The 27,114-nt window shown below is 49.4% G+C and overlaps 1 protein-coding gene across 2 annotated transcripts; it reads right to left on the reverse strand.

Annotated features, from left to right (window-relative positions):
• Positions 1 to 1,074: 1,074 nt before the first annotated feature.
• TRIB2 (tribbles pseudokinase 2) lies at positions 1,075 to 27,074 on the reverse strand. 2 transcript variants are annotated; one of them, XM_082425884.1, is made up of 4 exons: positions 26,979 to 27,074; positions 25,447 to 26,672; positions 20,301 to 20,593; positions 1,075 to 3,506 (listed from the first exon to the last, which is right to left on the reverse strand). In XM_082425884.1, exons 2-4 carry the CDS (start codon positions 25,714 to 25,716, stop codon positions 3,038 to 3,040), a joined length of 1,032 nt encoding a protein of 343 aa, XP_082282010.1. In that variant the 5' UTR covers positions 25,717 to 26,672; positions 26,979 to 27,074; the 3' UTR covers positions 1,075 to 3,037. The 2 variants fall into 2 exon arrangements, with proteins under 2 accessions (XP_082282010.1, XP_082282009.1); XM_082425883.1 differs by lacking the exon at positions 26,979 to 27,074 and having other exon boundaries at positions 25,447 to 26,972.
• Between the last annotated feature and the right edge of the window lie 40 nt (positions 27,075 to 27,114).

Raw genomic sequence — 27,114 nt, forward strand, 5'->3', positions numbered from 1 at the left:
TGATGTCACTGGATGATAAGCATTCTGTGAATTTAGAAGATGGGTGCAGTTGATTAGAAATCCTCCGCTTCAGCCATGTCCGCCCAAATGCCACAAACCCACTTCTTTGCAAGGACTTTGATGAGTACCATCCACAGCTTGGCACCGAGGGACGTTCACTTGGGCAGATCTTAGATTCTTTGCTTCACAGTTCCCTCAGCTTAGAGGACTGCTGTTTCTCTTCCTTCATTACCCAAAGCCATTTCTTTCCGGACTGATTCAGCGGCCACCCCTTCCAGGATACCACCTGACCGATTTAGACAGGTGGGGCACTCATCTATGGGCTGCCATGAACCTGTGTTTACCCACCACTGTCTTTGTCTGTTTCCATGTCTGTTTTCCCAACCTGCATTGAAATGACAGAGGAGGCACGTACTGAACGTTTCAGGATTGAATTGACCCTCTCTGGGCTGGAGGTCCGTCTCTTAAATGAGGTGTACGGTAGATGGGATTGCTGACAGAGCCCACCTAGCTCTGATACTCCCTGGATCTCTGACTGAGAGAAGGGATGCTGGGTGGACATTTGTTTCTGGGAGCTGGGTGGGCTCCACCTTGGAGATTTCCAATCAGGTTTGCAGCAGATGCTTTCTCTGGGGAATCATGTGGAATCCTGCATTGTGTCCCAGGTAAGCCTTGCTACTGCAGAGCTATTATTACACTCGCCCTGAGAAACTCTGGGCTTTAAAATCTTAGAAAGAGTAACCGGCTTGGGATTCAATGGACCTGGGGTTCATTCTTCACTCACCTAAAGGTGGTTTCACATCGGGCAACTTATACAACTTTCTGGGCTGATTTCCTAATCTGTAATAGGAACATAATTCACACCTCTGAAAGTGTGAATTCAGTGAGATAGTACATCTAATTTGGCCAGCATATGCCCAAACATGACAGAAGGTAGTTTTGCTTTGTATAAATAGTAATAGTGGTTCCCTCGTGAAAAAGTGGCGACCTAAGAGAACGGATGAGTTCCTGGTTGGTGTGAGGTGGCCTCAGACCCCAAGTAGCAGAAAATCATCATTTGCCAGACCCCAGGAGTTTAGTTAAATACGCACAATTTTATTGATTGAAGAGATTAGGACAAAAACATGAAACCAAGTACAGGACAAAGCACCAGAGGCCATAGATTCCCACCATGCATGTCACCAATCTTTCCTCCTACAGGGGACTTAAAAAATAAGGGAGAGGGAAGAAAAATAGGTCCTTCTTGACTCAGCCCCATCTTCAGAATGTAAAAAACCCTCTCTCCTTTTTATCTTCCATTACCAAAACAGAATCAAGAGCAAATCCATGGCCTCCTTGTCTCCCAACAATGAACGGATAAGCCGCCCTCCTGGGAACGTGAGGCTGGGATCCTGCTAAGTAGGAATAAAGCATCCAAGGTCTGAACACACATGCCACATACGATAATGAAGCACAGATTCAAGTAACATTTACATACTAGAGTCCACGTGTCACCCACCCAAAAACATGACCATTTCACAAAACGTATACAGGCAGTAAAATCCAAACAACTGAGGTACTGGAAACACAAATATTGATGCCAAAAGAGTTCTGTATCATACAGCAATAGAAAAGCCATAAAAAAAAAGTTTTTTTGCCACTCGAAATCAAATAAAGCTATCTAGAAAAGCCAAATAAAAGGTTATTTCAGGGACAGAAATACTCAGAGAAAAAAAAATATATAAATGTTAACTACAGCATGTAACATGTTACCCAAGTTAACCCGTAATTGAAGTACTGGCTTAATACATCACAATGTGACATTTTCCTTAATAAATAGAAGAGTTCTTGAAAATACAAAGGTGCGTATGGGGATAGAGAGCTTGTTTTATTTATATCATCCTAGCTTTCAGCTTATTTTCCTTCCCGCTTGTCTCGACTGAGGTTTTTTGTCCTAACCAGAGGGCCTTCCAAGCCAAAAAAGATCATACTCCGTAAAGAAAACTCAATAGCTGCCCTGTATTTTATACGTGTGGGACAACCTGCTTCGTTTCACTAGTTGCCGATAAAACAAAGACAAAATGTTGAGTTGAGATCAGAGTGTTACAAAAGCTTCAGACTCCGAGAGCATCCAGGATGTCACACTAACACTATCAATCATCTCAGCAAAGAGGCATGCCTGTAACGCAGCCCTCGTCATTCACCAAAAAAAAAAAAAAAAAAAAAAAGGAGTTGAATTCTCTTTTCCTTTCGTCTTCCTTTCTTTTAAACTATGATAGCCGTAAGGCATCTGGAAGTTTGACTTCTAATAGCTTCCTGCCATAAACCAATTGACACAAAACAGAATAGTGGGTTAAAGGAGAGATTTTTTTTTTCCCCCCCTTCAGGGAGCAAAGCATTAACATGTCATTTCCTGATCAGGATGTTCAATAGTTTATTTAGAAGAAATGAGTTGAAGAACGCAATTAAGAGACACAAAATGGATTTTTATTTTCTTTTAGTTTTAGCACCCAGGTTTCATGTCAGTCTGTGTGCACCGAATTTTTTTTAAATGAACCCCGTGAATTATCAGATAGGTGGTTGGCTTGTTTAAAAAGGAAAAGAAAAAACAAAAAACAACCCTTGGCCAATGGTACCTTCCCTGAATCATGACAAGAAGTTAAATGCTAACAGTGCGATGCCAAGATGTATGTTTGAGGCAGAGAGTTTTGATTCTATCAGGATCTGCAACTATTTTGGAACAAAATGGAAAGTGGGGTAGGCGGAAGCAGCCTAACTGACAGGGGTAGTCTCCGGGGGGCTCCGTTAGGCAAGAGAAGCTCCAGGGGGCTCCCGCCCATCCGACAGGACCCCGGAGCCCGCCCCCATCCCGCATCTCTGGTCCCCATGCTACATGTTCAGTCAGCTCCTTGACGGTTTTCCTTCTTTGAACCAAGAAGCCTGTGAGTGTCAGTGTCTTTCTTGCTACCAAACCAGGCGATACGTGTTCCCTGGAAGAAGTCCTCTCCACTGCCCTCTCTTGCTCCTGGTACCTGCTAAGTCACTGTGGGGCGTGAGCTCAGTTAAAGAAAGGGTCCAAGTTCTCTTCCATGTTGACATCCGGCACCAGCTGATCAGACACTTCCTTAGCACCATATCCTGAATTCGAGACGCTAAAATCTGTAGAAAACCAAGGATGGTCCAGAATTTCCTGCGAGGTCAGCCGCTCTGAGGGCTCCCGCCGCAGGATGCTTCGGATGAGGCACTTGGCCTTGGGCGACAGAGTCTCCGGAATGTTGAACTGGCCACGCCGGATCTTGCTGAAGAGGGAACTGGGCTCAATGTCATGGAAAGGGTACCGCCCGACCAACATGGTATACAGCATCACTCCCAGGCTCCACACATCAGCTGCTTTGCCCGAGTAGCTGCCACTGGTGTTCAAGATCTCTGGGCTGACGTACGCCGGGCAGCCGTGCTTGTCGGAGAGGGAGTCGTCATCTCCCCGCAGAATGTAGGCATCTTCCAGGCTTTCCAGCTTGACCCGAGTCCTGCAAGAAAGGAAGGAAAACGTGAGCTCATAAGGGTGTTCTGAGACCCACGGATCCCATCATTACATCTAACGTTTCCCATGACTCTTCATTCATTCACTGGCCCGGCCAAACATTACCTACTGAGCACCTTCTAGGTGCCAGACCCTATTCCGGGGCTGGGGACCCAGGAGGCAAAGACTTTGCATGAAACTTACGATCTACTGGGGGAGTGTAACCTTCAGCAAGTAAGCAAGCCACAAACAGCACTATTATCGCCCCATCTCAGTGACGAGGAAGCAAAAGATTAAGTCATCCTCTCAAAGTCACACCTGGGTCCTGATGGGGAGACACCAGATTTGAACTCAGATCCAGCCAGCTGGGAAGCTCACAGAAGCTCTGTCCACAACTTCTGGCAAACTTGTGGCGAACACGATACAACACAGGAGCAGGACTTTTCACTCAACGGCATTTTGGCTTCGCGACAGCCCTTTACTTAGACGTAAAGGATTTTATTACCCCATTTTACAGAAAAGAACATGGAAGCTCAGAGAGTGTGAGTAACTTGCCCAGAGCCTTCTAGTTGGGAAATAGAGAAAACTTGACCTCACATATTCCTAAGTCAACCTTGATGCTCCTTGCACTATACCAAAGCTGCCTCTCTTAGGACACAGGCAGAGCCAGGGAACATTCAATCACGAGTGCATCCCATTACCTAGTCCTTCCAAAGCCAACATCCTCATCTTCTTTCCAAGATTTCCTGCTGAAGTTGCCTCCTGTCCTGCCCATCACAATCCTAGGGTCTGGTCCTTGACCTGGTACATATGTGACTCAGGTTACCTAGATAGTCCACTTGCGCCAGCACATATGTGATTCTGTCTCTCATGGGTACATGGGTGTGTGTGTGAATCTTTCCCCCACCAGTTAAGGACCACTGAGCTCGCTGATGGATGCAGGACTCTCCTGGGTACGATGGGGAAGAACAGAGGTGGAGAAATCCGGCATTAAACTCTGAGTCCCTGGAACCTACCACTCACCTTTATGCAGAAGGGCTTGATATCATCACCAAGTACAAAATAAGTATGTGTTTAGTGCCCCCCAAGCACCTAGCCTCGCATCCCTTCCTTAGCCCAGGGGCCTCCCAAGAATTCCTGTGTCCCTTCCCTGCTGTTCTCTGAGTGGAAAGTTAGGCATTATTAACTTTTCAGGGCTTAAAACTGACACCCTCCTCTCACTCTCCTGGCCAGAACACCTCCACTGCCAAGTCCCCATAGTTCTCAGGCCCTGTAAACTCAGTTAATCCCATTCCATCACACTGATGATGGCCTGCCACGAAGGGGACATGGGACGGGGAAGAGGGGCTAGAGTTAGGGGTTGGGACCACATGGATAGTGCCAACGAGGTCCTACAAGGTCAGTATCATTCCCATCAGTTGGTTCCTTCATCTCAAAAGGGCCCATCAAAGCATCTACCCTGCTGCCCTGAGGAGTCAGGAGGCTCAAATGAGCAGAGAATAGGAAACTGCTCGGAGAAACCACAATAAGGCTTTATTCCTAAATCAGAGCCCACGACTCAGGTCCATCCACTGCTACTTCTCTTTCTTTCTCCAGCTTCAGGTCTTAGCCTTTCCAGGCAGTCACCACAGCTCCCCTAAGAGCCACAGAAGGGAGGCGAGGCTCAAGTTATTCCAAGGAGAACTGCTGGGCGCTCTTTAGAGCAAAAGGTCTGATGAAACCCTGGGCTGATTCTAAGATCCTATTTTGGATTACAGGAGTTTCCAAGACCAAAGGGTGACTACTTCCTGGTCCTAATTTACATTAATGAGCAAGAAATAGTTGTGGTCACTGGAAAAGGTGCTGGGCTAGGAGGTAGGAGAGCAGATTCCAGGCCAGACCACATCTCTTATCTGCTGTGTGGCTGTGGGTGAGTCACTAAACCTCTCTGTTCTCAGCCTTAAAGCAGAGTACTGAACAAGGCAGTCTTTTTTTTTTAATTTTTTTTTTATTGTGGTACAATATACATAAGATACAATTTACCATTTTAACCATTTTTAAGTGTACAGTTCAGTAGCATTAAGTACACGCACACAGTTGTGCAACCATCTGGACAAGACAGTCTTAAAGTCTCTGCCAGTTTTAACATTCTGGGCTTCTGTCATATATAGCAACACATCTTCTTTATATGCTCACCCATATTCTATTATAATCTGTAGTGCACATGCCCTTCTCCTCCCCCTTTAGTAATGATCTGTAAAAATAGGAAGGGCCTAGATGTGCTAATCTGGAATTGAGCGGATTAAAAACAAATCTCTTCTTCCTTTTCCTTTTTCTAATCTAAGGTGGCAGGTGGGGCTGACTCACACCAGCCTCACCAGATGTTCAGAAATTGGAGGTGAGTCGGTGAAACCCACGGGGCAGAGGGGAAGGGCCACAAACCACAGGCCCCAGTGGGTTCTCTCTACAGCTTCCCCCGCCCCCCCTCACCAGCAGCAGCTCCTGCCCAGCTTCGGGACCGGCCAGGCTCCTCACCTCCAGGTTCACCGTGTTGGCAGCAGAGCAGCTATGGGAAGAATTACTGCAGTGCAAATAACAATAATAAGCCCTCGCATCTGTGTGACGAGGGGCTATCGCCCGGTGGAATGAGACTTGGAACCAGGGGATTCGATTTGGAGCAGGGTGTCTCTGCCGAAACCCTCCGCCGCTGTCTCAGCTCGTCCAAGCGGGGGCGACCATCTTCACCCACACGGCCCCCTCCCTTGCAGACCCTGCAGCGTTCCTCACATACGCCGACCAAGCCCAGTCCTTCCTGGGGCCTCTGCACACGATGCTCCCCACCCCACCCAGGCCCCTGCCCGGAATGTTCTTCTTCCAGATACATGCACCGCTCAGCGTTTTCAGGTCTCTGGTCAAATAAATGCACTTGATTAAAGAGACCTTGCCTGACCCTTCTATACAAAGTAGCGCCCCATCCCAGAATCCCGCATCCGCCTCATCACCGCCGGGAATACTACGCATTTACACGTCCACGGTTCTGCACTGATACTCTGTATTACGACGCCAGTGGTCGCTTCAGGGTCATCACCTCATTCCCCACCTCCAGGGGCTCCTGGGCAGGTGGCTAAGGTCACCTTGAACGTGGAGAAAACCACCTGTGTTCCCTGCGGTATCTCCAGCCCCTAGACTAGTAGCCGGCACACAGTAGACACTCAATCCCTCGATCCAAGAGTAAAAGGGACAGTCACGCTGCTGACCCCCAGGAGCGTCCGGGAGCCCACCTTGAAAGGAACAACGGCCCCTGCTCTGAGTAAAGGAGTTACACCTTCCCAGGACTAAGCGGAGGCCAGGTGAAGGCTCTAGGGGCGGGCTTTGTAAATTACAGCGCCTCAGGTGCGTGTCAGGGTGAGGGTAGGAGGGAGGTGTGGCGTCCAGGACCTTTCGGGGGACGGGCTTCCCCACCTCAAGCTCTTCGTGCTAAGCCAATTCCGAAGCCCTTTTTTCATTCTTATCTCCTTCTGGGTCACACCCCTAGATTCCGACTTTCTCCTTCACCTCGTTAACCCCGCCCCCTCCCTCCCGTGGGCAGCAGGGACCCCACTTTCATCCTCACCGCTCTTCCGGAACCCTCCTCCAGATCATGGACAAGGGCCTTCGAAAGCGGTTAAGGTCTCCCTCTTGTCAATTAACCCCCTCCCCGAGTTCACCTCTCTCCTCCCCCGACTCAACTCGAGGACTCAGGAGCTATGCAAATACCTAAGGAATCTGAGGGCGGTAAAAAAATAAATTAATCAAAAAGCACTCCATGCGCCGCTGACTTCCGCTGCCCCTAAGCTGATCCGGCGGCCGCTGCCTCCTCCTCCCTCCAGATGCCGAGCCTCCGGCGGGAGCATCCGGATCTGTGGTCACACGGCGTTCGGTGCGGCCGGTAGCGGCACCGCCACGCAGAAGCCGGGCCAGTTCCGAGTCTCGAGGTCAGAGGCCCGGGTTCAAATTCTGCCTCTGACAATTAGTAAGTGCCAAATATCAAACACCGCCTCTGCATTTAAGCATGAGTAGGTATCTACATATATTTTCTTTTTAAGATGTATAAAATCAACTTCCAAGGCAAGAATTATTATTCCTTTACGGGGGCACCGAGTCTAATACTCAGAGAGGATAGGTCAGCTCATTTGTGGGGAAGACTAGTTAGCGGCTGAGCGCTCGCCTTTCTCCGGGCGGGGAAATGAGGCCAGACCAGCGCCACCGCAGCTCCGGGCGGAGGAACGCAACCCGGGCTGGCCAGGCTGCGAAGCCGCCCCATAAGCCGCCCCATCACGAGGCGCAGCACGCATGCGCCCCAGGGTCGGGGAGCCGGCTTCTTCTGCGCAGGCGTGGAGGCCTCCCCCGGGGGTGGGCTGAGAGAAGCCTAGAAGAGGACGGGGAGGAAATGCGGCGCTCCAGGCATTCTTCTGACCTTGCCTCTCTGGGAACATCCTGAACTTGTTTACATCACTCCCAGGCAAGGGTCGAGGCAAGAAGTCTGGATTACGTCTTTAAACAAGGACCTTCCGGGGTGCCCATAGGTCGCGGGCCCGAGCCGGGCTGGAGTTCCAGCTCCGGTCCCACGGACGTTCCACACAACTGCAGGGCCCTTCAGAAGGTCTCTGGGGCTCAGCTTACCCCCGGGGATGGGGGGGGCCTCGCCCTCTCCTCTCAGGAGTGCTGCAGGGAGTGCCCCGCGGAGCGCCTGCACCCGCCAGAGTGGGAGGAAATGAATGAACAGTCTTCCAGCTTCTGAGGGCTCCTGATCAGTCTGGGGATTAGGAATTTCCAGGCAGAGAAATCGATTTTCATAAAAATCAACGGGAGCATCGGATGGCCCTAGTCATTCAAATAAACTACTCACGGGAGACACAGACAGGACAAGTCACACCCATCGCCTCGGTTTTCGTGAAGATTAAATGAAACAATGCAAGTACAGCATCTATCAAGGAGCGTAGCATAGTAAATCGGCAAAAAGTGGTGGACACTCTAAATAACCTTCTTATTACGATAAGGAACCCACCTTCAGCCCCAAAGCCTAGAGGGGAAGACAGATGAACAAGCCTCAGGCAGATTGAAATGGACGTGAATTCTGTGCCCCGGTACCTTCCTGGGCCCTTTGCACTCATTTATTTTTTCTTCCCCTTGCCTAGAATGTTCTTCCCCCAAATATGTGCCCAGCTCACTCCTGCTCACATTATTCAGTACTAAGGTAATCAGGATGGGCTTCATGGAGGTGGCGAGACCAGAGACGGTACATGAAGAATAGAGACTCCTGAAAGTGACAAGGGAGGATGGTGGAGATTTGTGTGGCCAAAGAGCTGTAAATGACAGTGGTTATCTCCTGCCGCTTCTTGGAGGAGAGAGCCCTGAGCCCTGAGCCCCAGGCAGTGCTGATTTGGCCTGCAAGCTGCATCCCTGTGTGCGTTCCGCAACCTGTCCCTGGCACAGGCGGGGAACAGCCTGCTTTGCTTTCAACCTCTGAATGAACAAGGCTTACACGGGGGCAGCCTGTGTCCCAGGTGCAGGCCCAGCCCGGTGCCAGGCCTCCTGTCCTCAGATCCTGAGCCAGGTGAGGAAGCCAGAACCAGCAGGATGCAGGTCCACTCCCCACCCGCACAGAGCATCCGCACCCGCCTTGAAAGCCCCGGCCTGATGTCCTACCCACTCTCAGCAGAGGCTTGAGTCGCTCCCTGTGGGTCACGAAATCGACCTCAGCCTCAGTTTCCCTTCTGTAAGATGAGAACCAATGGTACATGGCCTGAAAAGAGCTCTTCTAGCTTCAGATTTCCCGATTTTACCTTTCCTTTAACTCTTAAGCTATAGGAACTGCAACCCTTCCTATATAACATCCTGATGTTGATATAATAATTGTAGTAACAGCAACAGGAAACCGCGAATTAAACATCTATAAAATGCTGGGATTTTTTTCAGTCTACATATCTTATTTCTCATAACAAAACTGAAAGGCAAATATATGTGCCACTTCCTAAAAAATAAGGAAACTGAGGCACAGAGAATGAAATGTTATAGGTCATACATAGAGTAACTGAAAAAACTGAGCTCTAATCCACGTCAGGAGGATTCTAATGCCAGTGTCCTCTCCAAAAGACATGCTGGCACCAACATCACAGATTTACTTGGTGTCCAAGACAGAGAAACTTCTCAAGGGAGACCCTGGGTTTATGGAGACAAATATGGCCCCAGGTTTATTCAGCACCAGAGCACCTACAAAACCATCACATGCATGATCTAAGTGCTATAGTTTATGAGGTGGATGGTGGTAGCTGGACCTGCCCATTTACTAGATGTAGAAACTGAGGTACAGAAAGCAGATGTGACTTGTCCAAGGCCACCTGGAAAGTGAGTGACAGAGCCTGGATTTCCATGTTCAATGCTCCATCCAAAAGAGAAAAAAGGTATACACAAGCAAATCATCCTTTGCTTTTAAACCTCAAACCCCACCCAGGGCTCTCAGCAGGAAGAGATCAGGACGGGGTGGGCCAGGGCGGGGCCAGGCTGGGAGTTCAGCCAGACCAAGTGGGCTTGGCCTGGGCAGGAAGTCCGGAAGTCACTGAAGGCCGTTGCGTGGGGTGGGTCCAAGCAGGCAAAGGGTCGAGGGAGAAAGGTCAGCCGCAGTCAGCCACAGCCGCGACTGCAAAGCCACCCTTGGCTGCCGGTCCAGTTGTCAAGCAAGGGTCCCAGCTGGGGCTACTGCTGGGGGGCTCAAGGAAGGCCTCTGAGCACCATGGGCTGCATTATGCTAGCCTGGCAGCCACCAGTGGGACTCCCCAGGTCGCTAGACTGCCCAATAAATCATTACTCCTTTGAGCCTCTGTGCCTTGTGTGTATAGATTTTTCCAGCAGTCACCTCTGAGAGCCACCGATGCGCCAGCTCCCGTAGATTCAGTGAACAGACCTAGCACTTAGATCAAGCTGCTCACAAATTAGCAGGAGAGCAGCAGGTAAGCCAGTAAGGGAACCACTCGGGGGTGGGGGTGGGGGGAGAAGTCTAAGGGGAGGGGGACCTAGGGAGGGCTGGTAAGTTCTAGAAGGCAGTATATCCTCTGACTTCCCTACAACACCACCCCACAATCTGGGACGTGGTGGTTCCTGCACCGCTTTGATTCAGAGAAATCTGCAGCTTGGAAAGATGAAGTCAGTTGCTGGGAAACAGCATAGTTGGGAGGAGAAACCCAAGCGAACTCAAGCACCCAGGTGTTTCCACGGCACCGGCCGCCCAGCCAGGATGTAAAAGCCTGTGTAGCTGGCGTGCAGACGCACGTTCGTGTCTAACTCATGAGGGCCATGGTGGGATTGGGGAAGCCATACCCCGCCCCCCCTCCCCATGCAGCCAGCCTGCCGTCGTCATAGGAACAGACAGGAAATCCAAGGGAGGCGACGCAGCTCGAACTCATCGATACTCCATCCACCTCTCACTCCCCTGCATTGAGACCTGGGTCCCCGAGGGTCCCCCGACCCCAGATCAGTCGATTCAGCCTCTCAGGAAAGCTTCCCAGGCAATCATCCCTGCTCCATGCTGGACAGCGCTGCCCCAAGGGGCCACCAGCCCAGATTCTTCCAGGAAGAGGCAGGCACATCCTGAGGTGCTGTTTCACTTGATGTGGGACCCAGAACATTCTTATCCATGCCCCACTGGTGGGGTGAGGGCAGGGCTCAGGCCAGTGCCTCCAAGCCTGCCACCCCCAGCGGCGCTGTCAGCAGCTGGTCCACACACTGGGCCGGACGGGGACGCTTCCCTTGGCAGCGTCCTAAACTGGGGCTTCCCCAGGTGGCCTGAGCAGAGACGGAACAAGTTCAGGGAGTCAGAAAACCGGGTTCTGCTCTTGGTCGTGTCACTAACGCATTATAGGACTTTGGGGAAGGACCTTCCCTTCCTGATTTCTTTATCTGCAAAGATAAAAGGGTTGGATTTAAATCCCCCTCCCCCCCATCCCACTGCCTGAGTCCTGGTTCAGCCTCAGCATCCTGAAGTGGGTGTCCATCCACAGCCCATCCTTCACACACCCTTCTGGAATCACAACGTGACCCCGTCCCAGCCCTGTCTAGAAAACAACTTCAATGGCTCCTCCTGAATTTCAGATCAAGTTCAAGGTCCCAGGCATGAAGCCAAGGCCCTAGACCTCTTCAGCCTCATCTCTGCCCCCACCCCGCCCCCGAGTACCCTTCCCCAGCAGTCCCTCCCCACCTACTGCTGGCACTTTTGGGACCCCTCCCCTTCCCTCCTACATCACTCCGAACAACCCTGTGAAGGAGCCCATCTCCTCCCTGACGTAATCCTTCTCTACACCCCACTCCATTGTTGGAATATCCTCTTCCTGCTCCCAGATAGCTCTCTAAAGCACACCCTTCCTCTCTAACATGGTGTTAAAAATAACCATTGCACTGTGTCTTCCATTAGGTGAGGATTCTGGTATTGAGTCTTGTATCCCCAATACCTAGCACGGCAAGTAGTGCATAACAGGTGCTTAATAAACGTTTGCAAGATAGTGTGATTCTCGTGTCTGTGAGATGTCCCCAGCTCTAACCTGCTGTCTAGAGCTCAAGGCATCTTGGCGTGACTGCTTAAGAACTGCAATGTCTAGAATCCAAAGAAATTTCAAATAGACTGGATTCTGTCCATGGTTTAGAGAAATTCCCAAGAGGGCTGGATAAAGGACGTTTAAAATTTGTTTCCATCCACTGTCTTCTTCCATCAGTATATTTAGGGGATTTTTCTTATAATATTTATGCGTCCAGGGTATATGGGGCTATTCATACCCCCATTGAGTCAAATGTCATACATTCACTCAGCACTTGTAATGCTAAGTCCTGTGCTAGGCACGAGGGTCCAAATGATAAATGGACCCCAGCTTACAGTTCTGCAGAGGAAACCAAACCCACTCCGTAAAGTGGAACAACAGGACATATTAGGACTGCCCGTGGGGTTAGTTAACTGGTGGCCGAGTCTATGTCTGCCAGGACTGCTCAAAGAAAACCGAGTCCTGAGCTTCACTTAGACACCCGCCGGCCAGGTCCTCGTGGTGTTCACCTGTTGCCTAATTGCATACGAAAATTCCTTGTACGAGTTGAGCACAAGGGTAGTATTTTACGTGGCATCTATTTCTGCAGCTAACGTGGCATTTGAGGACCTAACCTCGGGAGCCAGGTCTCCCGGGTACAACCCCCAGGTCTGTGCTGACTGGCTGTACGACCCTGAGCCTCAATTTCCTCATCTGTAAAATGGTGATAACCATAGCAGGAACTCACTTATTGGGTTTAAATGGCTTGACTTAAATATAGTAATTAATTCAGATGAAATTCATTTAAGTGTTGTAGTTAGAACAGGGCCTGGTACATGGTGGACCCTAGATATTATTTCACTAAAATGTAAGTCCCGTGAGAGCGGGGCTTCTGTCTCATTCGGCATTGCAGTATCTCCAGCACCTAGAATAGTGCCAGGCACATACCACGTGCTCCATAAATATCTGTTGAACAGATAAATGAATCTCTAGGTTGCTGGGGTATGAGGGTCACAGCCATAGAGGATGACGGACAGCAGTCACGACAGGTATCTTTTTAAGTCCCTGCAGTGTACCAGGCTCTGTGCTGGATACTCTAAATTTATTATCTCCAACCCATGTCAGAGAAGGCAGGCCAAGGTCAAACGGTCAAGTGGAGGAATCAAAAATCTCACCGCTGTGCCCTCTGTTGCATTTGCCTGAGGGGTCCCAGTCAAGCCCATGAGATAATTTATTAAGCCCCAGTAGTAAAGAGCCCAGCCAGAAATCCTGCTGGGATTTCCTACTATTTAGTCTATTTCTAAGCACAGAACCTTGAGGAAGCCCTCCCCTCTAATTGTGACCTGAAGCCCTTCATAAATAAAATGACACCCACCACAGACATGGATAATGGTATCTTAGATAAATGTCACTTTTGCATAAATCATTAAATCAAAATGGGAATGATTTGTTACTTGATGTGGAACTCTGTAAATAGTTTTCTTGAAAAAAGGTGTCTACGTGGGAGATTCCTAAGTTTTAGTCATTCTGGGCTCCCAGTGACCGACATGACCATTAGATCAATACATTCCCTGCCCCTCTCACTCTGTCATTAGAATCCCATCTGAGCGGCTCCTACTCAGTAAAAGGCATTTTCATTCATTCAGTGCCCACCATGTTCCGGAACAGTGCGCACGAGACAGCCTCTGACCCCAAGGAGCTCCCAGGCCAGCAGGAGATGAGGACAGTCTGGAGATGTACACAGACAATAACAACAGAGCAGGAGACACGCTATGACACAGGTAGGTGTGGGCGCTACCGGAGGGTGTCACTGACGCATCCTGAGAAAAAGGATCTGAGGAGAGGAGCTTTCCCTAAGGATGGGCCTGATGCACATCAAAGTGGTCAACATGAAGAAGAGAATTCCAGGAGCTCTGTCTCCTTCAAAGCAAAAAGGCAAGGTGTTTCCCTAAAATCCAGTGAGCCTACAACTTAACATAAATCACTATTAATGAAAGAAAGCAGAGTCTGGTCTCCAGGGCTCCAATGCCTGCCCTCTGTACTTTGTTAGATACTGAGCCCCAAGAGAGGTGAGAAAAACCTGAAAGATCTAAAGGGAGGACTAATATAGATACTAACACCTGGGAAAGAGAGCACTGACCTCGGTTGGTGTGGGAGGGAAGAGGCCTTCACCCCACAGGGAGGTGCAGGTCCTCTGGTGCCTGGGCAGAGAGGGCTTTTGTTCTACCGAAAACCCCAGGCTGCTGGGTTCCTACAAAGAGTCCCCTCTGGCAGAAGCAGGCACTGATCGGCTTCCACAAAGCAGAGGAAATGAGACCCGTGACGTCAAGAGATAACGATCTTCAAACCAAAGAAGAAACATGTACAGAAGCCGTCTTCTCCTTCACATGGGGTATTTCTGGGCAAAGAAACGTCAACACTGAACTGTGGCTGGGGGCAGGGAGCTGGGGTGAGGGGTGGCAAGGGCGAGGAGAAATCCAGCTGGCAAACGGGGATTGCCGTAGGCACAATCCCTGCCCCTGCCACTTTCTTCAGGTGGCCCCGCTGCAGCCCCAGGAGGCACCAGCTTAAAGGGCTCTTTACGCCCTGAGTCAGCAGACTGGCCCCGTGTCACCCAGAGGGCCAGACACCAAGTGCAGAAGAGGCTAAGGACCGCAGCGGGATCTCGTGCTTATGGCCAAGCATGAGGTTCACTGCCGTTAATTCACGTAATTTCAGGAGCAAAGTCCTCTCGTTATGATGAGGCAACGGGGCAGAAGAGGTTAAGTAACTTGTCAAAGTTAAGGTTATGAATAAGTGCAAGAGGAGAGATTGGAATCCAGACAGCAACTCACTTTGCACGGGCATAACTGGCCTTGTCCCTTAGATGCTGGGATGGAACCATGGGGCCTCAAGAAGCAGGTTGACCAAGCAGACCCCATCTAATCCCGGAGCAGGGCGAGAGGGGCTGGAGGACCCAGGCACACCCTCTGGGAATCTGAGCACAGCTCTTTCTCAGGTTCAGGGCCCCAACCAACAGGGGGCCCCTCCTACTCACACAGACCATCTCGGATTTTACCACAGGAACTGGGGATGCAAAGGGTGTGTCCAGGGCGAGTTCAATCAGGATAGGGGTTTAACTTCCTCAAAACACAAACAAAATGACTGAGGCTCTGCCCTGCAGAAACATCTCGGCATGGAGGAGAGGCAGCAGTGCAGGGGCAGAAGCACAGTGGCTGGTCCAGGCCTGTTGGGGCAGGATCCCTCCTTCCCTGCCTGTGCTTCTGTCCGCCTTGCCTTCGGTACATCTCGTCAACCTTCTAGCCCTTCTGAGCATCTGGTTCCACACCACCTGTACCTGACCTGTCAGGCGCCCTCATAATACGGATCCAGTGATTATAATTAAACAAAAGAAACGGGAGGATGTGGCTTCAATCTGAACCCTTCCATCACAAGGGCTCCACCTTCACGGAAATGGTTACTGCGTGCTCCATTCTCTATGGAACTCTATGGGAACTGCTCCCCCATAACGGTACCATTTTATCAATGACTCTAGGAGCAGCTGTTGATTAGTAAGTGCCTGCCCTGCCCTGTGAGTCACAGAATCATCTCATTGAACTCTCACAGCCACCCTACAGAGATGCAATTATTATTTCTGCTTTGAGGAAAGAAAGTGCAGCTCAGAAGCATGAAATGACTTAATCAGGTAGCTAATAAGTGGTAGAGCCAGAATTTGAATCTAGCTCAAATAAAACAGAATAAATAAAATAAAAATAAACAAATAAAACAGGAGCAGAAGAATCTGAGGTGCTGCTGATTCAACACAGAGGCAGAAGGCACCCTAGCATCAGGGTTAATAGAACATTGGGTGTCATTTGTATGATGATGTCTGCAAAGCCACTTGTGGGAAACTGGACTTGCGGTGATGACAGTGCCATTAAGAATGTTCCCATGGATGGCCATGGACTCAAGAGTTACAGATGGTCCAGAATGGCAAATCTGTGCATAAGAAGTCAGCCCAGAGGCAGGTCTCTTTCTGAACCACATGGGGCACAGCCAATTTCACTATGTAATGCTTTCACCTTCTATCACTTTCAAGATCATCAAGGAACAAGAAGCACATCCTTGAGAGAGAGAAGACTGATGCAAAAGAGTGCAAAAATGGGCTTCCCTGGTGGCGCAGTGGTTAAGAATCCGCCTGCCAATGCAGGGGACATGGGTTCGAGCCCTGGTCCAGGAAGATCCCACATGCCGCGGAGCAACTAAGCCTGTGCGCCACAACTACTGAGCTTGAGCTCTAGAGCCCACGAGCTACAACTACTGAGCCCTCGAGCCACAACTACTGAGCCCTCAAGCCACACTACTGAGCCCACGTGCCACACTACTGAAGCCTGTGAGCCTAGAGCCTGTGCTCTGCAACAAGAGAAGCCACTGCAATGAGAAGCCCGTGCACCGCAACCAAGAGTAGCCCCCGCTCGCCGCAACTAGAGAAAGCCCACACGCAACAACGAAGACCCAACGCAGCCAAAAATAAATAAATAAATTAATTAATTAATTTAAAAAAAAGTAGAGTGCAAAAGAGGTGTCTGGTGATTTGAAGCTTAATAAAGCAGTGCTTCCTAAGGTCTCTTCTATGCCCCGCTCCCCCCATCATAGGACCAATGCATTAAGGATCAGAAAACAGACACAGACGCCCTCGTCTAACTTTTCAAAAGTCTTTCAAATTCAACCCATTGTTTCTAACTCTTCGATGCTGTCAAGAGAGGAAGAAGCTTGAGTCCTATTGAAATACCTATGGATTAGGTCCTATTGATTAGGACCAAAAGCGAAGGCTGCCAGCAGCATGGCCCCAAAGAGATCCCAGGGCCCCTGACTCCTGTTCTTCTCAGGAAATACAGGCGAGGTTGCCACACAGCCACCGTGCAGACCAACAAAGAGACTCTACCGTGAAACTCGGTGGCCCCTGGGAACTAGAATATGCTGAGTGACAAGACCCATCTCACAGTCCCAAGTCAAGAGGTTAAAAACCAAACAAGATGAACGAAGGCCACTAAGCATTATTCATCTTTTACAAAAAGTTGATGGTTGGGGGAAAATTAAAAAAGGTCCTATCAGCTACTGATGAAAACGTTTAGAATGTCCTCGAAAAGGAAAGCAGCAACCTTCTCAGAGCTGCCCAGACAGAGATACATGTCGTGTTCGGCACAGCAAGTTCACTGGGACCTCAGCATGGTTCGGGGCAGAAAAAGAGCTCTGGAAGGAAATGATAGGATTTCTAGGCTAGCTCCATCATCGACTGGTTGTGAGACCTTGAGCAAGGTCACCTAGCTCCTGTGCGGCCCAGTTGCCTCGCCTGTGGCATGGGGAGCTCTCCTTCCCCCCGATGGTCCTTCGGGAGGCTGGGCTGCTCGGGCTCAGGTGCTCAGACATGCTGGAAACAAATGAAGACCAGCTTCCTGCCTGTCCCTTAGGTTGTCTTTTTCAGAAGGAAAATGCTCTTTGGAGTTAAAAAGGATTGAGTTTTGACACGCCTGCTCCAGTGGTGTCCTGGTTTCACATTCACATGAGATGCCTCTTTCTAGTTCTTTCTAGAAAGGGTCTGCTCTTCTGCATAAGTCAAACATAACTCCAGACCGAGCATCAGAGCCCCACAGTTCTCGTGTTGGAAGCGTCTTACGCGTGGGTATTTCTTCCCCAGCCCCTGAGACATCAAAGACTCTGGCTTTGCCACAGTGCACTGATCAGCAGTCTTACACATCTTCCCGCAAAGGACAAGCAGGCCTGGGGGAGAATCCCTGCACCAGCAAACGTGAGGTCAGACTCAGCCCTTATCTGCTTCCAGACAGCTGTGGGCTCTGGGGTGAGCGCCCTCACCTCTGGGGCTCTGCTTCCTGGTGGCAAAACAAAAGGGCTGAAGCGTGGAACCTCTAGCGTCTCCTTTTGCTCCCATATCCTGTGACCTGGGAACAACCAGCCTACTCTGACTCACTTCACAAATCTGTGTCTACCACGGCTGTGCTAAGCCTGGACGGGCCACCCACCTCATGTCCTTGCTGATGCCTGAAATTCCTCTCTAAAGAGACAGAATCAAAGATGGATGTTTAAAAATGCAGATCCCCACGAGAGACAGCATTGATTGTCCTGACTCCTGGTGGCGGCCAAATGAATTTCTTGAGAGCTGACTTAACAGAGATAATATGTCCTTACTTCTGCTCTTTCAGGTCGGTAACTTTGAGACTTCACCATGCTACACTTCGGAGCCCTCATCTACCCAATGGACATGCTAATACTCACCTCTCCAATTTGCAGAGAGAATTAAGTGTGTTAAATGATAACCTTATGGTAGGAGCTTATAGAGGTCACCAAATATTACCTCTTATTTTTGTAGTTAGAGTTATTAGATCTTCAAGGATGGTGGAACACTGAAGGGCAAAGAGGATACCTCTCTGTCAGTATTCTGGGTCAGATGTATATTTATCTTTCCATATGAGAATATTCAAAGCAGCACATGCCTGAGTGTTGGAACTCGGGAAGACCTTAGAGCCAGTAGAACTGAGCCAGGACAATAAAAGGATGAGGAACTTGAGGCCAAGGGGAAGGGACCAATATAAGGTCACAGAGTGGAGTAAAGGCAAAAAAAGGATAAGAACCTGGGTCTCCAGGCTCCAAGGGCAGACACACCTGAGCTGAAAGAAAAGTAACCATCACCCCACACTCTAGACCTTCCAGTAGCGCCCCTGGCCTTCTTTAGTTTGTTAATAAAGGTAAATGCCATCCACTGTCAGAGACCAGGATATTGGCCACCACGGATTCCTATGATACTCCTTTATGGGTAAAAATATGGAACAATAATCAACTTCTGTGGGTCCAGGAAATCCAGGGGCCCTCTGCACTTTGTATACTCAGCTGGATTATAAAAGTTCATGAAATTATTCCATTTGGGTTAAGTAACCACAGGCCCTTTGACCTGTGCTAATCCCCAAATGCTTCCCAGACATTTACTGCCCGATTAGCTCAAACCATGAAGATGGAAAAATCAAAGCACACACCACGAGGTCTCTCTCATTTGGATGCCATGAGACTTCTATAAGCCATCGCCTAAATATACCACTGGCCACTGGGATCGATGGCCAACTAAATGGAAGATGGAAAGGTTTGATAGTAAATCTGTTCCAGACAGATAAAAGGTAGCCCCGAAATGTTCGCTGAGTGAATGAATGAATGATGTGCACTAGCCTTGTATTCAGATGGTCCTTAATAGCTTTGTGACAATGGAACCTTCACTTCACTAAACACTTTGCTAACGGGAGCTGAGGATGCCCAAGGCAGTCACGAGAATTCCATGACATCATGTATGCAGAGCCCCTGGAACAATCCTTGGAATAGTCAGCAATGGGCATAAATCAGCTGCTTCCACTCCTCTAAAAAAGCACATTATTAAAAAGAAAAACAAGTAACTTGAAAGAGTTTTTACAATCAAAGTCAGCTGGAGGAGAAAGCAGGGCCCCGGTGGGATCTGCTAAACAGAATGTAATGAGTTAATGAAAGAACCATGAATGAAGCCCAGATGCCTAGCATCCCGTCCGGCCGTCTCCTAAAATAACCGAGAGCTTCACATTGCCAGGCATGTGCACAGGCAGGTTCCTCACCTGGAACACTGGTCCTTCCCACATTGCCTACAACATATTCATCTTTCAAGTCTTGGCTCCAAAATCACCTCTCCTATGAAAACTTTCTTGACTCTCCAATTCCTAGTTAGAACTGACATCCCAGCCCCCAGTTCCCATCTGACCCAGTACATACGTGGATGTAGGGTCTGTAACATTTCCTTTATAGGTCACTGACTAGCTAATGCAACTTGATAGTCACGGTACTGAGACTTGTAATTCATACTGAGGAACAGACTTAGGAAATATCTATTGAACGAGTGATGCATGAATGACAAACAACTGATGCCAGGCATGGAGCTTTCCGAAGGCAAGCTTTTCAAAATCTTGCCTTATTCACACTGAAAATGCCACACGGGCTGGCAGCCACCTTCAGAGTTCGAGACACCAAGACAAAAATAACTACTGGGTCACAGAATAATCTGGCACTTGTGAGCATTTGATAACATCTCTTAGAGGAGCGGCAATTTGCTTTCCAAGGGCACTTCAAACACTGCGGTATCCACCTCCCTTTGTCCTTCCACGCTCCCTCCTCCTCACCTGGACGGCAGGCAGCAAAAAACCATGTCCACTCCAACCTCTCTGAGCAGCCTGTTATAGTACACGGGCCTGGACAGGAACGAGACTCACCTTTCTTCGTCCTTAAAGATAAACTTCCGCAGCTTGAGGTCCCGCAGCACCAGCCCCCCGTCGTGGCAGTGGGCCACCGCTGAGGCGATCTGGTAGAAAAGCCTGGCCGCCTCCTCCTCCTTCAGCTTCTTGCAGGTGCGAACGAAGGAATGCATGTCCCCATAGCTGCGCTCAAAGAACACATAAGCTTTCGTCTCCCCCAGGATAATTTCGGTGATTTGGTTGATGTTGCTGTGGGCAGACAGGCAAAAGCAGGGGGCCAGGGACTCCTGGTAGCAGCTGATATCAAACACCTAGGGCAGGATGAACAACAAGACCAAGAGTCAGAGTACAACCAAATCCTGTACAACCGAGTCACAGAATGTGGCTGCCTCCCATAGACATGGGCCAAACTTGGACCCAGACCGCACTGGCCTTGCCTCCTACCAGCTGTGTGGCATTGAATAACTCGCTTGACCTCTCTGAACCTCCGAGTCCTCATGCGCAAAAGGGCAAGTGATTGACTCACCGTGTCCGGGAGGATTATATGAGAAAACGAAGGTCAGAATGCTTAGCAAGATGTAATACAACACACAAATTGTGTATCACAATTTGTGTATTGTATTACACAAATTGTATACACAATTACACAAAACAAATCACAAATAAGTTTTACGATTTTTTTCTCTGTTTATAGAAAGATTAAGGCAAAATTTGAGAGAAAGTGACCCATCCCAAGCTGCACAGATAACACCTTATTTACCTTCAAAAAAAAAGTACACCAACACTATACAGCTACAGCAACTGTATACAACATATTCTGTGCTGCATAATTGGGTTGTATAGCAGTATACAACATAATAGCAATTAATAGATTAAATGCGTAGACTGAAGGTTACCTAATTCAATACCTTCATTTCACAGATGTGGAAATTGAGGCTCAGATAACAAGTCAAATCAAGCCCCCAGTGGCAGAGCTAGGAAAGGACACAGTCCTTCTTATTAAGAAAGCAGACACGCTCCTTTCTCTCTTCCCTCCACAGATATCCAGCTCAATGAATCAGTTATGCGATGATTTTCTATGAATCAGAATGAGCCTGTGAAATGCCACCTCATTGTGGGGTTATTTAGAAAGAAAATCCATCCTCAGTACCTTTTGGAGACAGATCTAAGAGGAATTAACACTACAGAGATTTTTCTGAGGTTACAAGAAAACGCCTTCATTCATTTCAAGAGCTCCACTGAATCAGGGATACAAATCTCTGGGTTTGGAATGTGGCTTTCCTACCCGCCTGGGAATGTAAGTATGATGAGTCTATCTGGCGCGGCAGAAGTGAGGGGCAGGCTCGCGGGTTCCTTGCTGGGAAGCCTGGGAGGCCAGGATTGCTCTAACAATACACTGAACGTTATCGGTTCACCATCACTTAGCTTCTTAAATTTCTTTTCCGTTAGTTACAACATACTCTCCTTGATCATCATTTTGCAGTGTGTGTGGGAAACGCTGGCCTAGAAATCATCAAATTTGAGACGAATCCTGGCTTGGCCACCAATAACCTGCACGAGGTGGATAAAGCACTCAGAATCGCTGGGCCTCCCGCCTCTTCAGAAACCGAAGACATTGATTTAGAACGTGGTTGACCTTTCTTGGGTCCAGATCCCACCTGAGAATCTGATAAAAGCTCTGTCCCCTCTTAGCTGACAATGACCACTCAAAAGCATGTACAATACTGGATTTGTCTTAAGGGGATTCACAGGCTTTCCAAAACCCAGCCAGGGACACAGGCTGCTACTTAAGAATCCATGAGTTAAGTCTCTCTTAGCTGCAAAAAACAAAACCCAAAAATCTGTGAGTCAAACCGGCCTCCGAAGAACCCCGGGAGGGCTGGTGCGAACCCCGGCGAGGAAGCAAAGTAACATTGTGAATGAACCATAATAAGGCATCTCAGGAAAGTGGCACAGCTGCTGCCACTATAACCTAGAATTTAAGAATGAATATTTCAGTGTCTCCAGAGACCACAAATCACACCCTGATACTGTCAAATGATGACCTGCGAGCGATGACCTCAGAGGTCCGTTCAATTAGGAATCTGAAATGCTTAAGTCAACTTTAACACCAAGACTGCAGGCAGCAGAAACCCAGGAAAGCCTCAAAAATTTCCCAGAGAGTAATAAAGGTTTTGCAGTGGCTAATGTAAACACTGCGTTATATAAGGAGGATGCAGGGATCTGAAGCGCCAGGCTATGTCGCCAGTACTCATGGAGTTATGATTATTTATAACATACTTCCTGCTTCGAGCTGCATTTTTAAAAAATAAAAGGTGATTTTTTTTTTTTTTTTTTTGCTCAGTACCTTTAGTCTATGATCCTGTCCTGCTGCTGAAAAACTGGATGGACATTAAAATTAAAAAAAAAAAAAAATCAAACAATTCATGGCAGCTTCAAAATGCAGCCATACCCTTTGTAGAACAGACTAAATTAAATTCCAAGATGGTGGACAGAGTATCAAAAATAAAGCAAGTACTTATGTTTTCCCAAATGGGTAGGAACCAAACTTTTATTAGTAGCTATAACAGGCATTTATGGGCTTGGATTGGTATTTAAACCATCACCTTCAAGTGCAAAATCAAACCATAAGCCTGGCTGCCAGCTTCTTTTAAATGTTTAATTTGTAGCCTTAGTTATATAATGTGACAGTTCAGATAAGGCAGAGATTAGGCCATCATTCATAGCCTTTGCAAAAAAAAAAAAAAAAAGTGCCCATTTTGTCAAGATAGTAATTATGTCAATCTGCACGGTAGCTACAAGCATTTCCATGAAAACAGTAAGCTAAGAACCCCCTAAAGTCCCCTTCCTTCGTCTGCCTAGCTTAAAGTAGGCACAGGGAGACAAAAAGGCATGATTATTTTGGTTAAATGACCCTCCAGTCTCTCTCTCCCAAATTACGTCCTACAGAATCCTATAGCGTTCTCTGTAAGTGGCATTTTACATTGGATCTGTTTTTGCGAAGACTTTTTTCTTGGGTCAACACAGAGCTAGGAGACACGAACTCTATATTCTAAGATGTCAAAAGGAACTGGAATTCAGCGTGTAGATTTCACTGAGCCTTGCAGTAAGCCAAGAGTCCACAGTGCATACGTGAGGGTAGTTCATAGAAGCAGCCTTACAAAACCACTTGGAGCTTCCAGGATATATACAACTATGCTTGCATAAGAAGTCACCCACATCACCTCTGGTAAAAAGGCAGGCAAACAGAAGCTGCTGTGTCTTAAAGGGATGACCTCTGTCAAGCAGAACAATGATACTGCACTTAAATCCACTGGCAGCCGCACAGTAATTGGTGAGGGGCTGATTCAGTCTTTGCAAGAACTGAACCAGCCGATTAAGTACAGTTTCAGGCCAGAGAGCAAGTCTACGAATGACACTATAAGGTCAGCCCAAAGTGAAATATGTCTTGAAAAATCTGAAGGGAGAAAGAAACAGCAGGGGCCAGAGTCACCTCTGCCTTTAAACAAAGAAATAGCGGGCAAGATGCTTCTGCAGAATTTGGCGACAGAGTCCCTTGACTCAAACGCGTCTCCAGCCTTTGAAAAATATTAAAATGCTCTACCGAAGTTTAGCAAAAGGAGTGAAAACACTCGCTGCTGGGTGATTGTGCATATTTCATATGAGAGTGGCAGCTCTGTGGATTTCATTCATTTCAAAGGATGACTACCCCATTGTACAACGTTGTAGGTCTTCTGAGAATACAATCCAGCTCTGAATAGCCTACTGAATTTTGGTTAACTGGGAATAGCTGCTCTGAGTCTCAATAGCTTGGAGAAGGTGCAAAATACCAAATGCTCAGTACAAGCAGAGAGCAATGTTTAAAGAGTCTCTGATTTTCCCCTGAGGTCTGAACTGAACAATTGCAAAACAGACTGGAGACCCTTCACAAAACCCATGTTTCACAATGAAATACTCCAGTCCCCTATGAAAGAAAGCAAGTTCACAAAGCCTGTGGTTCATGGTAAAAGTGTGATGCATTATTTGTAGCACAGCTGTGCCGAGTGCCCATTTCAAAGACATCAGGGGTCCCCACTCCTTACCTCCCTCCCCCCAAAAAACAACAGTGAGCAAATCTAAAATTAAGCAACAGTGAATTCTTGATCTATGTCCAATTCCTGGGTAGCCTGCTCTACCATCTTCATTTTTTGTTTGTTTGTTTGTTTGCAACTAGTCTCCTGCTCGTCCCCTTGTCTGGAGCCCTGTGGGCGCACACAAAGACACACAGGCACACTCAACACAGACACCAACCAGTTCAGGGTCAAAGACGAAAAGGAAAGGAAAGTGCCCATCTCTGCATTAGCACTGTGAATCCCCGAGGCTCCAAATGCTGGCCTCTCAACCATACAGGCAACGGTGTGTGCTGGGGGGGTGGAGTAGCGGGGTCGAGGGGGGCTCCGGCTCGGAGAGCTGGAGACGAGAAGGAACGGAGACAAGAGGAAAAGACCCAAAGGATTCACAATTTCCTGCACCCAAGGGTGCGCTGGCGGCTTTGATTTCCACCCCCAGCCCTCCTTTCAAGGCTCCTGGCAGAAGCAAGCTCTTTGTGAACTCCCTCCCCGCGCTGGGCCCCTGGGCTCAGCCAGAGGGGACACCTTTGTGTGTCTCTTTGAAGGGGCACCTACGGAACAAAGGTTCAACACCTGCACGCTGCTGAGAACAATGGCTGCGAAAGGAACCAAGTCATCAGCGCCTTAAAATTAGCGGGGGATTCCCTCCTCGGTGTTGGAAGGGGAGGGGGCTGGACCCAGGGAGCAATCCCCGGGCAGCGGGACCCGGAGTCGCGCGGAGGAGCTCCACGAGCCTTTGGGAGCACGCGTGGCCGTGGCCCCCGCGCAGTCCCGCCGCCCTCCCCGCCGCGGGCTCTCCCCAAAACGCCCCCGCCGCAGCCCGCCGCATTGCCCGCAACGCTCTAAAAACTTCGCAACTAGTCGAACAGGAACAAATAAATACACAACCCCATTTAACGAGACCACGGATAATTATCCCGCGAATCTCCCTCCCCCACCCCCCGGACTGCAGGGCTCGGCAACCTTTCGCGCCCTCCGGCCCCCTCCAAAAGGCCGGGGGGATCTTTTTAAAAGACAAAAAAAAAAAAAGCAAAAGCAAACCCCGGGCTCTTTACCTTGCACACCAGCTCCTCTCCACTGTGCAGATGCACGGCACGAAAAACGTGGTCTCCCTCCAGGGGTTCCAACAATAAGTATTTCCCGATGCAAGAAACGCAATGCGACAAGTTCGGAGTCTCAGGCGGGCTCGGGGAGCCGAGGTTCGGGCTGAAACTCTGGCTGGGTTCGGCGGACCTTATAGACGACAACTCTTCGAAATCCTGGGTTTTGTTCCGCGATCTCCCATATCTTGCTATTGTGATGGGGGTAGACCTGTGTATGTTCATGAGTGTGGGGATCGCACTCGACAAACAAAAAAACCCGCTGGAGAGACGAGTCGCTGGCGAGTGCGTCTGCAGGCGCCTCGGTGCCACGGATTTTAAAAGGGAACGAGAGGGGAGGGGACGGGAAGGGGGCTACGTGGAGAAGGAGTTAGAAGCCCCCAAATGGGCGCCGCCGGGCACCTTGTCTGCTCCGAGCCCGGCTCCCGGGGGTCCTCGGTCGGCAGCAACTCGGGTCCTTTTGTTACCCCAAAGCCGCCAGCGATTTGCAGAATCTTCGCACTTTTAGTTTCTCTCTCTCTTTCTCTTCTTCCAGCGTGGATCTAGACGAGTAACCAGATTGCTAAGGTGGGGAGCTGCAGCGCCGGGTCTCCCGAAGCGATCCCCACGCAGGCTTCCGAACCGCAGACGGGGCGGAGGAGCCCGGCTGTAGTTTGTGCAATCTTCGGGGAGCGCACGGCCGCTGCTTGGTCTCAGCGCGTTAGAAACCAAACAAAAAGAAAAAGGAAATAAGCACGGGTACCGGCTCGCGCCGCACCGCAGACAGAATCCGCGCTGCACCCCCTTTTTTGGTGGAAAGGGTGGGGGGCGTGGAAGGGGGGGTGCCGGAGAGGGTAGTTACCTACGTTTTAACTGTAGATGGCGTCTGAGGCTTTTCCAAGACCGCAAGAGCTCTCCAAAATTTAAACAAACAGACAAAAAAAATAGCAAGGGAGCATTTAACTTAGAGCGGTCAGCGCTGCCAACAAAAGATTGCAAAAGCTGGGCACAGAGTTGTGGTCCGGGCACAGGTACCGCGGCAAAGCCCAGGGCTTGGCCCGCCGGGCGGAGGTCAGCACCGGCTCATGCTGTCGCCGCTCCCTCGCGCTCCAGATCGTCCTCCGAATAAAGCGAGAAGTGCGGGCAGGGACAAGGGTAGATCAGTGGTCTCCGAGCACGAGCTTCCGGGGGTCCTCCTGGCCCTGGAAGGGGATGCACCCCCAGCCCAGTCAACCCGCGCTGTTCCTTTCTCGTTCGGTAACTGGATCTCGCCTTGGAATAATTTGCAACCACTCCGTCTCCCCCTACCCTCAACCCAAATTGCCTGGCGGGGTTTGTTTTGGAGAAAATTGACGGCTTTTCTTCTTCTTTTATTTTGTTCTTCCCCCAACCGGAGGTAAGAGGAATGTGTACTTAAAATTGAAGGGGACGGCCGACGGTGCCCGAGGCCAATCCCCGAGCTCAGCACGCCCGCATCTCTCGGCGAGGCGGTATTAATAGTTACTTACGTGGCCGGGGATCTCGGAGCGAGCGGGGCTGTGTGTGCGCGTGTGTGCGCGCGCGCGCCTCGCTCGCGCTCAGTCTCCCCATTCAATGTCACCGACACATTTCTACGGCGCCTCCGCCCCCCCCCAGCGGCACCGG

The sequence above is a fragment of the Balaenoptera physalus genome, assembly GCF_965194825.1.
Source record: "Balaenoptera physalus genome assembly, chromosome: 15".
NCBI classification, from domain to species: Eukaryota; Metazoa; Chordata; class Mammalia; order Artiodactyla; family Balaenopteridae; genus Balaenoptera; species Balaenoptera physalus.

Coding starts and splice junctions, on each gene's coding strand:
- TRIB2 (XM_082425884.1), bottom strand. CDS start 25,716: ATGAACATACACAGGTCTACCCCCATCACAATAGCAAGATATGGGAGA. Junction 20,594..25,446: donor GAGAGGAGCTGGTGTGCAAG/GTAAAGAGCCCG, acceptor ATCCTGCCCTAG/GTGTTTGATATCAGCTGCTA. Junction 3,507..20,300: donor ATCTTTAAGGACGAAGAAAG/GTGAGTCTCGTT, acceptor CCTTTCTTGCAG/GACTCGGGTCAAGCTGGAAA.